Source organism: Protobothrops mucrosquamatus, unplaced genomic scaffold (assembly GCF_001527695.2).
Source record: "Protobothrops mucrosquamatus isolate PMUCROS unplaced genomic scaffold, P.Mucros_1.0 scaffold5, whole genome shotgun sequence".
Taxonomy (NCBI): Eukaryota; Metazoa; Chordata; class Lepidosauria; order Squamata; family Viperidae; genus Protobothrops; species Protobothrops mucrosquamatus.
The window spans coordinates 3,133,366-3,145,697 of NW_015386392.1; the positions used below are offsets into that span (position 1 = coordinate 3,133,366).

Sequence of the window (12,332 nt, forward strand, 5' to 3'; positions counted from 1 at the left end):
TCCTTCCTTCCTTCCTTCCTTCCTTCCTTCCTTCCTTCCTTCCTTCCTTCCTTCCTTCCTTCTTCCTCCTCCTCCTCCTCTTCTCCCCCCTCTTTTTTTCCTAACCTTATCCCTTTCTGTTTTCTTGTCCTTTCCCTACCCCTACTCCCATCCCTGCATCTTTCCCTATCTGTCCCTGTAATGGGAAGACAGAAAGGACTTAACTTGACAGGACAAAAAGCTGCTCTCAATGCAGGGCTTAAAATAAGTGGGCTTCAGGTGGGACTAAGGAAGAACCTTAAAAAAATGTCTCAGACAAACCTCTCCATAATTCACACACAATAAGGAGAGGAAGGAAGAAATACATTCAGATTTGCAAAATTCTGTTACTTAACAGCTGTTAAGAGTAAAAACAGTACTGATCTTTATGGGGCATTGGTTTATTTATTTATCAAGTTTACGTAACTGCCGATCTCACAAATACAGCTGTCTTGTACGGCTGATACAGGTAGTCTTCAACCAAAAACCATTCATTTAGTGACTGAGTTACTACAGAGTTACCACAGTGGTGAAAAAGTGACTTACATCCAGTCCTCACACTTATGACCATTGCAGCATCCCTATGGGCACGTGAACAAAACTCAGGTGCTTGTCAAATGACATGTATTTATGACAGTTTTAGCATCCTGGGGGTCATTTGAATGCCATTTGCGACCTTTCCAGCCGATTTCTGATAAGCAAAGTCAGTGGGGGAAGCCAGATTCACTTAACGACCATGTGTTTCACTTAACAACTGCATTGATTTGCTTAACAACCCTGGGGAAAAAGTAATATCGGGCACAAGTCACTCAGCAAACAGCTTGGTTAGTAACAAAATTTCTGATCCCAACTGTCATAATTCAAGGTCTAAAAACATACTTAAAACATAGAACATCAAAGTTGGAAGGGATCTTGGAGGTCATCTAGTCCAACCCCCTGCTCAGGAAACCCTACACCAGGGCTTTTCAACCAGTGGTACAGGTACCATCCGTGGTACATTGGCACCTGGCAGGTGGTACGCGGCCATCCTAGAAAAGTGGTAGCGGGGGAGGGGAATGAGCTGAACCGGTGGCAGCACCGCACAAGCCTGAGCGAGAGATGGCTGGAGCTGCAGGGCTGTCAGGGCTCAGCGGAAGCACCAGGATCAGCGCCAGGCTCCAGCTGGAGCTCAGCGCTGATCCTGACGCTTCTGCTGAGCCCTGAAGAAGCGCCGAATCAGCTGGAAAGCAGCACTGATCCTGGTGCTTCTGCTGAGCCCAGAAGAAGCGCCGATCAGCTGGAATGTTGCAGCATCTCCAGAGTCTTGTGATTTACATTCAGATGCTTGGCAACTGATTCATATTTATGATGGTCACAGTGTCCCAGGGTCATGTGAAGTGACCAAAACCTGCTGCAACCATTCAGCAGACAGGGGGGGGAGATAAAAACCAAACACCCCCCACCCCACCTCCGCTGCCAATCCTCAACAGAAATGCTCACAACTATGAAAACCTCGGTCAGGAGGAAGAGCGCGGCCGGGGGGGCAGGCAGGTATCTTGCTCGGCTGTGCCTTGAGGGGCACTTTTTTCAGGGCCATTGTAACTTTTTTTTTGACACCTTGCTAGGTGACTGGTGGTACTCGGATGTTGCCATATCCTAAAAGTGGTACAATGGGTGAAAAGGTTGAAAAGTCCTGCCCTACACCATTTCAGACAAATGGCTGTCCAGTCTCTTCTTAAAAACTTCCAGTGTTGGAGCATTCACCGCTTCTGGAGGCAGGTTGTTCCACTGGTTAATTGTTCTAACTGTCAGGAAGTTTCTCCTTAGTTCTAGGTTGCTTCTCTCCTTGGTTAGTTTCCACCCGTTGCTTCTTGTCCTGCCTTCAGGAGCTTTGGAGAACAGCTTGACCTTCTTTGCGACAGCCCCTCAAACTTTCTCTTTTTTTCTGCTTTTCTGGCCTTCTGCTACATTTTACTTACTTTTCTCACCACAACTTGGGCAGGAAAATGTGTTATCTCTTGTCAGCAATTGTGTTTGGAGGAATGTGACCCCAGAGTCTGTAGGCTAACTGATGACACTTAAGTAAGTGACCAGCTGGGTCACTGTCTGCAGAAATATAAGCACCCTCCCTGTTTCTCCCCCCCCCCAATGGACAGCAGAGAATAGGATTCAGAAGCAGTGAAATTGACCATTGTTTCTGATTCTGGATTGTCTTGGTCAAAAGTCAGACAAACAAGTCCTTTCAACAACTGTTTTTGTCTGACTGGGTCAAGGGACTCAGTCCCCACATGACAAAAAGGCTTGGGAAGAATGAACTCAGTGCATTAAAGTTGGCAAGGAAAGTTTAGGAGTTGCAGGACTGTGATTTATGTCTTTTCAGTGATGCTTTTGTTTAGGTTTCTATGGCCTGAAGTTTCCATTCTCTAGTTCTTCTATTTCCTTCCTTCCTTCCTTCCTTCCTTCCTTCCTTCCTTCCTTCCTTCCTTCCTTCCTTCCTTCCTTCCTTCCTTCCTTCCTTCCTTCCTTCCTTCCTTCCTTCCTTCCTTCCTTCCTTCCTTCCTTCCTTCCTTCCTTCCTTCCTCCCTTCCTTCCTTCCTTCCTCCCTCCCTTCCTTCCTTCCTTCCTTCCCTCCCTCCCTCCCTCCTTCCTTCCTTCCTTCCTTTCCTTTCCTTTCCCCTTCCTTCCCTCCCTTCCCATCTCTGTCTGCCTTCCTCCCTTCCTTCCTTCCTTCCTTCCTTCCTTCCTTCCCTCGCTCCCTCCCTCCTTTCTTCCTCCCTTTCCCCCTCCCTCCCTTCCCATCTCTCTATCTTCCTTTCTTCCTTCTATTTTCCTCCCTCCCTTTTCTCTCTAAAATACTGGGTGTGACATTTTCCAGAAACACTTGAACCTAATAGACCTGAGGAAAAAGGAAAAAAAAACTGGTGTTATTGGAATAAGGGATCTCCTGTTTTGCCTCATCTAGATTGTCATCTGTATTATTATTATTATTATTTTCAAACAGTTGGTGGCAACTTAATTACCTGCCTTAGACAAAACTATTTCATTGGGAGGGGGGGGGGGAATATGACATCAGGCATTCCAGAATTCAGAAAGAAGAAGTAGGAAGATGCAGGTCCTAAGCCTGTGCGGAGTGTTTGGGACAGGCTCCCCTCACAGGAGAGGATCCAAAAAGTATAGAAGGCCCCTATAACTGTGCAGTCAATGCCCTGTATGTGAGACATGTAAATATGGGGCACATTTGTAAATGTTCATTTGTGGCTGCCATTTTGGATTGTCCCTGTGGATTCTCCCCAGCATCTCATCTTGTTGCAAGTGACCCCCTAGAAAAATACCGAAAACAGTTTGGGAGTCACCACATGTGAAGGAAACCTAGAATTACCACCTCTAGCTTACACCAAGATAGCAACAGACTTTATATATTGCTTCGCAGTGATTTTATAGCCCTCTTTAAGTGGTTTACAGAATCAGCCTATAGCCCTCAATAATCTGGGTCCCTATTTAACTGACCTTGGAAGGATAGAAGGCTGAATCAAACTTGAGTCGATCAGGATCGAACCCCTGGCTGTGGGCAGAGTTTGCCTGCAATATTCTTTCTAGCCACTGTGCCACCACAGTTCACAAAAAACTCTGGACTCTGCCCAAGACATTCACTGTGACCCTCTGTTGGCTTCTCACTCATTGCTCAGCTTGTACTATATGTAGCCCTCACCTAAGACCACAATTGGGACTTGCATTACTAAGCAAGGCAGTCCTTAAGTGAGTCACATCCAATTTTACAACCTTTTCCGCCACGGCTGTCAAGTCAGCCACCGAAGTTATTAAGTCAGTCATGCACTTACTCAGCCAATCCAGCTTCCCCAATTGACTTTGCTTGTCAGACGGTCGCAAATGGAAACCACATGTCCCTGGGACGCCGCAACCCGTCATAAATACCTGTTGGTTGCCAAGTGCCCAAATTTCGATCACATGACCGTGGGGATGCTGAGAGGATCCTAAGCGCGGGAACCCTTTGTAAATAACTCTTTTTCCAGCACCATGATTACTTCAAGTTACTTGTAATCGAGTGGTTTTAAATCAAGGACTGCCTTCCATTTATACAACAGGTAGGATTCCTCTCTGCTCATTGCAGAAGTTTTTCCTTCTGTTTCTGAGTTTTGAGCTGGGCCTGATGGGATTTTGCAAAGTGCTGGAGCAGATGAGTTGATTGGGGGGGGGGGAAACAGACGCAGTCTGAAGAGCTTTCGAATCACAGTGAGTGGGACGACAATGGGTTACCCAGATGCCGGCCATCATCTCCAGACTGTGTGCTTAGCTTAAAGTCCTTCGCCACCGTAATGTGTCTCGCTGTAATAAGTGGCTGATGCACAGAGCAAGGAGACCAAAGCAAAAGTCCACCGCTTACTGCTCTCATCTCCATAGAAACTGACTGAGTTAAGCATTAAAATGGGAGCTGTAAAAGAATTGCTAATATAAGGCCAGTGGAAATATTTTATCTTCCCTGTTAATGTACAAAATACTTCACTGCCGGTCTCATTTGTCTTGGCAAAAGTCAAGCTGGGTTCACTGCTTTTTCCAGCAAGAGACCACCCACCATCCTCGACCCCCACCCCACCCCAGAGCATAACTACAGCTAAACGAATCTCTTGTTATCGAGGCCAAGTTCTGGACTTGGCCTGCTGGACATGGAGTAGGTGCTTAGGAGTTTGAGGGCTACTATTTGTACGAGACTCCCTTTCCGGTGAGAAAAAAAGCCTCCTCGTTGCATTGTCTAACTGCAGGTCTCCCTGAAAGCCTAGTTTTCTGAGTTGGGGGAACATTCATTTATTCACTACATGTAGTCCTTGACTTATAACCACAGTTGGGACCAGAACTTCTGTTGTTAAGCAAGACCATTGTTGAGTAAGTGGCACCCAATTTTATGACCATTTTTGCCTTGGTTATTAAGTGAATCACTTCAGTCTTTAAGTGAATCAGGAGGTCATTAAGCAAATCTGACTTCCCTCACTGACTTTGCTTGTTGGGAAGGCCATAAATGGTGGATCACAAGACCCAGGGATCCGGCCACCGTTGCCAATATATGCTGGTTGCCAAGAGCCCAGATTTTGATCACATAATCATGGAGATGCTATAAATAGAAGGACCAGTTTTAAATAATAATAATAATAATAATAATAATAATAATAATAATAATAATAATAATAATAATAATAATAATAATAATAATAATAATAATAATAATAATAATAATAGTAATAAAGTTGGAAAGGACCTTGGAGGTCATCGAGTGCAACCCCCTGCTCAGGCAGGAAACCCTACACCATTTCGGACAAATGGCTGTCCAGTCTCTTCTTAAAAACTTCCAGTGTTGGAGCATTCACCGCTTCTGGAGGCAGGTTGTTCCACTGGTTAATTGTTCTAACTGTCAGGAAGTTTCTCCTTAGTTCTAGGTTGCTTCTCTCCTTGCTTAGTTTCCATCTGTTACCCAATTCCAGCAACCGTTCCTCATATGTTTTAGCCTCCAGTCCCCTAATCATCTTTGTTGCTCTTCTCTGTACTCTTTCTAGAGTCTCAGCATCTTTTTTACATCGGTGTGACCAATGCCTTGTAACTTCAAGTGGGCATTAAACAAAATGGTTGTAAGTTGAGGACTGCCTGTATGAGGTTTATGTCCCAGTTCTAATTCATAAATTTAAGATGAGTTAAAATTCTAATGTTCCCCCACTCTTAATCTGTCCCAGAGATGCTTTTCAAAAGGCAACTGGACTTGGTTGGGTTTTTTCCTTTGAAAATGTTTAGCTTCTCATCCAAGAAGCTTCTGAAAACAGAAAGAACCAAGAAAGACCAGTTGCCTTTTGAAAAACAGCTGTGGGACAACCATGACCTGGATGATAGAGAATCTCCATAGACACTACATTATGCTTGTATTCATTTTACATCGTTTACACCAGTCTCCAAAGACTCCTGGTAGTTTATGGAGTTTGACTATAAATCCTGTACAATAGGGGGGAAAAAAGTTAACCATAGAAACATTCAAATCTTCTTCACCCTTGACACAGACCTAATTCAATTGCTTCCTCCTTCTTCATTCTTTAAAGCCGCACAAAATAATCCATCTCTCAACGGGGTTACTATGGTAAGCATTGTTCAGATTTCGGGAGAAAAGGTATAAAAATAAAGGAGAAATATCATGAAAAATATCAAGCTTAAAACTCTCCCTTTGACTTACAGGGAATTTCAGCATCCCGTTCTGGCCAAACAGTCTGATCTGGTCTGTTCTATTTGAAGCAGGTGATCCCCAGACATGTAGATGTCAAGCTATAGTACATTGATAGGTTAAAACAGAACTTTGAATTTGTAGTTGAGAACTTGTTGAGGGTTGTTGCAGCACTGACAAAAGTAGTTTTCCTATTATAGTGAACATTTTTAGCCACCCGCAGGTCAATATCAGCTGCAAACATCCTGAATCACCCTAATTGGACCTTCCACCTTGAAAGCTGTCAATAACATTGAGTCTCAAAGCAACCAGGGTACAATCCGAACCTCCCCAAAAACTCACCTAATCTCAGATCAGCTGTCATCTGCTCATACCTGACTTTTTATTTATTTATGTCAGGGGTGTCAAACTCAATTTCACTGAGGGCCGCATCAGCATTGTGGTTGCCCTCGGGGGGCCGGGTGGGTGCGGCCTACTGGGTGGGTGTGGATGGAGTGGGTGTGGCCTACTGGGTGGGCGTGGCCAGCTCTACATCGTTCGCATCAAGGGTGCCTGTGTGGGGGCCTAGGCAGGAGTGGGGCAGATCTGAGGGTCTCTGGCAGAAGGGGGTGGGACCGGGGCAAGCGCCAAGGCATGGTGCATTTCTTCATTCCTCACAGAGGGTGACACCTCCCCAGCAGGCACCCAGGGGGCGGGGCCGATACGGCAGGGGCTGGTTCCTCACTGTTTCCAGACAGCCTTGTGGAGCTAAGACTGAATGTGTTTCAGCATAGATGGCCACCACAAAATTGTACATTGGCTCCCGGCCGGCCTGGGCCAAGGCAGCGGAGGCCGTTCCCTCACTGTTTCCAGGATGGCTTCGCGGGCCACATGAAACCACTTCGCGGGCTGCATCCGGCCCCCGGGCCTTGTGTTTGACATGTCTGATTTATGTATTATTAAATTTATGTGCTGCCCATCTCACTATCCAGAGCGAGTCTGGGAGGCTTAAAATACAGTAAAAATAAAAGAACAATTTAAAATTATAACAACAATTGAAAATTCCAAAAGTTAGATACAGGTTAAAACAAAACACCTCAAGATCTCGTGCAGAGAGGGGTGGTCCCTTCTCTTTCACTGCACCCATCACCCCCAGCTTAGCGTATCCCCATCAGGGCCCAAGCCAACCAGCAGAGTCAGGTTTTAAGGTTCTTCCAGAAGACCAGAAGAGTGGGAACAGATCTCACCTCCGTGTTTCACAGGGTGGGAGCTGTGGCAGAAAAGTATCTTCCCCTGGACCCCACCAACCAAAATTCCTTGGCTGAGGGGTTTGCAGCATGATGAATGGGATGGGCTGATCCCATTGGAGCAAAATGGTTCCTCAGATATCCTGGACCCATGCCTTAAAGGGCTTTAATGGTGTCAGCAATACCTTGAATTGGACCTGGGAGCACGACAATCAGTGCAGCTCACATAATAGTGGCATTACTTGTGCCTGTCAACGCTGCTAACCTTGGATGTTCCTGCTTTGACAACATATGAAGATGCAGCCTTTTTCTTTCTTATGCTTTACTCTTAGAATTAGATGATACTGGGGGAGGAGGCGGAATGTGGTGGGAGTTTAGTTAGACATAACAATATTGTACTAGTGTGTGAATTCAGAGCTTGAAATAAGGGATGATAAGAATTGGCGGGTTAGAGATCAGGAGGGAAAGCCTGCAATTCAAACTAATTGGAGAATGTGATTTATGACTGTTAATTGGAGGGAGGGAATTGTGCTTTGCTACTATGTGCTCAGGGGAGGGAATTCAGATTTTGGCTTTGACTATGTACCTGCCGATGCCATGCCATCTGAATAAAAATTCTTTAAGGTAAACAATACCTCAAAGTTCTTTGAAGAGTTTCATCTGTCGGAACCATGACAGTGCCATCCTAGGGGGCCTGATGAACTGTTTATAGTGTTGCATTCTGAACTGTAGCTTCTGAATACTCTTCAAGGGCAGCCCTACATAGAGTGCATTGTATTAATCCAAATGAGAGATGACCAGGGCATGAGTGACTGAGTGCAAGACCTATCAATCCAGGACTGAGGCCCTGCCAGAAGCACTATATGGCTACCTTTGTATAGGGGGAAGGAAGTTCTTATTTGGGACAATAATGAATTCCTGAACTTCTCTGGAATCCATCCCAAGAGCAAACAGAGTGCTCTAAAACCAAGGTTGGTCCACCACGAATTCCAGGAAATCAAGAAAGGACCTTGCTATTTAGCAAGGTAGGATGTTCACAATCTGGTTCTCTATCTTGTCTCTCTGTCCCCCATCATTCACTGCTTATCACCTCTGCAACAGACCCCCTCCAACCACTGCAGGATCATCATCATCTCACTTCTTCTATTCTGGGATTGTAAGTGATGCAAGACCTAAAACCTAGTTGTTTTGCTACTCTTCTGCAGAGAGTTCTCAATAATATCCACCACAGCTACACCCATTGAAGTCATGAACAAAAATGACCATTTTGAACAAATCCCGCAGTAATCCTAGAGATCTGGTGTTGGTTAACTAAGATAAAGCCGACTGCTGACAAATTTGTTTTTCACTTAGCTTCTGTAGCTTTGCCCGTGCTACTAACTTCAAACTTTCTGACAGAAGACAAAATCAGAGGGTAAAAGCTTTTTAGTGAGAGATTCACACTTGAAATAAGGGCAAACATCTTAACTGTGAGTGCTACTAGGCATTGAATAAACTGCTTCCTGAAGTTGTGGGTGTCTCATTATTGAAAGTTTTGAAGAAAAAATTGAATCATTTGTCCATGGTGATATGAGAATCCCTCTGGAGACATGGACCAGAAGACCTCCAAGGTTCCTTCTAACATAATGGTCCCATGATTCTAAATCAGAGGTTTCCAAACTTGACATCTTTTAGACCGTGGACTTCAACTCCCAGGATTCCTCAACCAGCATGGACTCCTCTTCTAAATTATGACAATCTAACACAGTGGTTCTCAACCTGTGGGTCGCGACCCCATTTGGGGTCGATCGACCATTTCACGGGGATCGCCAAGCAAGGCTGTCCGCCATTTTTTTTGTCTGCCATTTTTTTCCCTTTTCCGGCGGGTGCCTTACCTCCCTTGAGCTGGGCCAGCTGGTGGTCGGCCTGCTCCGTCTCTGCCGCTTGCCAGCTACGCCTCGGCCGGCGCAGGGGGCGGAACCACGCATGCGCGGCGCTCCCGGGCAGGGAAAGTCCTCGACTTACGACCGGTTTAGTCCTCGACTTACGATCGGTTTAGTCCTCGACTTACGACCGGTTTAGTCCTCGACTTACGACCGGTTGGGGTCGCGGCATTAAAAAGGTTGAGAACCACTGATCTAACATATAATGTACATTGTACTGCATAATGACATTTTCTCCCAAATGTTAAGATTTTTACAAGGAAAAGGCAGGGGGGAAAGAATCTAATTTTACTTTTTTCTAATTTGGATGGCTGAAAGCAGGTGGTTACAGGAATACATTCTGGCTCTTTAATAGTTTTCTCAGGCCAAAACTCGAGTTGTTTCTTCAGCTATGATGGATGAATTGTGGAGAGAACTTGCATTCCCAAGTGGCCAACTATCTATGGATAGACATGCTTCTTCTTCTCTTTTGCAAACCTGAGCCTTTTGTTTAGTTAAATTAGAGATTAGTAGACCGTTTTATATGTCAACCACTGTACCTATTGTAGAACCTTTTTTACACTATGCTGATGTGTCTACTAGCTCTTTTGTTTGACAAATGAAATGCCTTTTTTTTTTTTAGAAGCAGTTCCATCTATGAAATTTAGGATAAATGCTGTAGAGCTACCAATAAATTCTTAGCTGTTGTGCTCTCTTTGATTTCTTCTTTGGACTTTATATTATCACATGAAAGGATGAGTTGGTAGGACAATCCCTGTTGTGTGCATACAGGACATTTCACAAGAAGTATAGCTTCTTGTTGAAAGGGTCTTAATCTCAAAATTTTATGAACAATATCAGCAATAGCAACAGCACTTAGACTTATATACCGCTTCATAGTGCTTTACAGCCCTCTCTAAGCGGTTTACAAAGTCAGCATGTTGCCCCCAACAATCTGGGTCCTCATTTTATTGACTTCAGAAGGATGGAAGACTGAGTCAAACTTGAGCCCATCAGGATGAAACTCCTGACTATGGGCAGAGTCTGCCTGCAATAGGGCATTATAACCACTGCTCCACCACAGCTCTGGTGGTCTGGACCAATCCTCCTAAATGTAGGGATTCTTAATGTTTCACCTTACAAAGTCTTCCCCAATGTTGAATCCTCCATGCTACAGGATACCACTCCCAAGTTCCTGGTGAGACTGGGGAAAGCAACATGGGCCTGTCTTTGTTTGCTTGATGGCACCTATGAAGTTCTCCAGATGTTTTCTATATCTTTTTTTTGTAACTGGTATTTTTCAAGTGATCATCTCTAGACTTTTCTTCCCTTCCTTCTATGGGTCACTTCTTCAAATGAGGAATATTCCACAGTGATCATGAAATAATCTATAAGAACAGCATTTTACCCAAATTCACATGCAGGAGCATTGTCTAGAGATCAGCTTTTCAAACTGCTGCAGTTCCCAGATGTGAGGATTTCAAGTGCTAGGATTCTCAACCAGCAGGGTGGAGAGTTGAAATCTGAGTTGAGAGTTGAAATCATATATCTGGAGTATCCAGATTTTGAAATACATATCTGGAAGTAGCCAAACTTGGAAAATACTAGCCTACACTTTGGCTTTGTTGATAATCCTAGTGACCTTCAGGTGTTGTTGAATTATAGATGTGTCCCAGCCAGCATGCAGATATGAATTCTAGAGCAAGGGTTACATTTTGTCTTTCAGTGTCATAGTGGCTGAGATGATACCCCAAAAAGTAAAGGATTGATGAATCAGGACAAAAACTATATTTGATTTGATTTATGTTTAATTAAAATTAAATTAATTCCTCCACAATCATGTCATCCACATGATAATTTGGTGGCAAACCTTTGAGGTTTCTGGGGACCAAATGAAGCCCCTGTCCTTAAGCTGCACTTCCCCTTTGTTAATCAATTAATTGTTAAACAATTAACCAGTGGAACAACCTGCCTCCAGAAGCGGTGAATGCTCCAACACTGGAAGTTTTTAAAAAGAGACTGGACAGCCATTTGTCTGAAATGGTATAGGGTTTCCTGCCTGAGCAGGGGGTTGACTAGATGACCTCCAAGGTCCCTTCCAACTTTATTATTGTTGTTGTTGTTGTTGTTGTTGTTATTAATCAGAATATATGGAGGCAACACTTGGAAGAGATTGCTACCAAACATTTTGACTTGACAGTATTTGCCCTATGCACATATGGTCAATCAAACAATTAGCAAACACCTTTTAATTTAAGCAATATTAGGATTTTGTATCTGGGTAATGTATCTGGTTATGAGAATGAAATCTGACAAATTAGTGGTCTTTCTTAACCCATAGTATTCCCTTTCTCTTTTAGATCTACCAACCCTTGCTTAAAAGATACATGGAACTTGAGCAGAAGGTGCTGAATAAATCAAAGTAGTATCTTTGAAGAGAATCTATCAGTAATGATTTAAACGAAGAGCAAATTGAAGAGTGAAAGAAACAGGATCCACAGTTGTGTAAAACATTCTTGATTTTGTAATTGAAATAGTATTGTGGAATAAATACTGCACTTGTTTTGTTCATCACTGTTTACACAAGTGGTCCTTTAGTGTCCATGAACACCTCTAGTAGCACTTGCAAACAAGGATTTTGCAATTTCAAATTAGCTTTGGATTTACCTGATCAGATAATGTTTGTTCTTTTTGAGAGCTATATTAACTTCTTGTAGTGAAATGATTATATTATGCACAAAGATGGAAAGATTCAACGCTAGCTACTATGGTTGATGAAGTGGACAGATTTTGCTGGAATGGACAAATCTACTTCTTTGATTAGTGAAATCTAATTATCTACATTTATTGGTGATTGGAAGCCTATAATGGACTTTTTGTGTAGAAATTTTAAAAAATATTTATGGTTAGGCAGGATAGATAGTAGGAAGCAGAATATTATGATGTAACTTTAGACAGGGTTTATATTTTCTGTAAAGAATATTGAAAGCCATT

At 43.6% G+C, this 12,332-nt stretch overlaps 1 protein-coding gene across 1 annotated transcript in view; it reads left to right on the forward strand.

Annotated features, from left to right (window-relative positions):
- Window positions 1-11,909, forward strand: part of XYLB (xylulokinase) — a 141,363-nt gene extending 129,454 nt beyond the window's left edge. The window contains exon 19 of the mRNA XM_015832537.1: window positions 11,699-11,909. Within this exon, the coding sequence (XP_015688023.1) occupies window positions 11,699-11,764 (66 nt within the window). The 3' untranslated portion in view covers window positions 11,765-11,909. The remainder of the gene's footprint in view (window positions 1-11,698) is intronic.
- The last annotated feature ends 423 nt before the right edge of the window (window positions 11,910-12,332 follow it).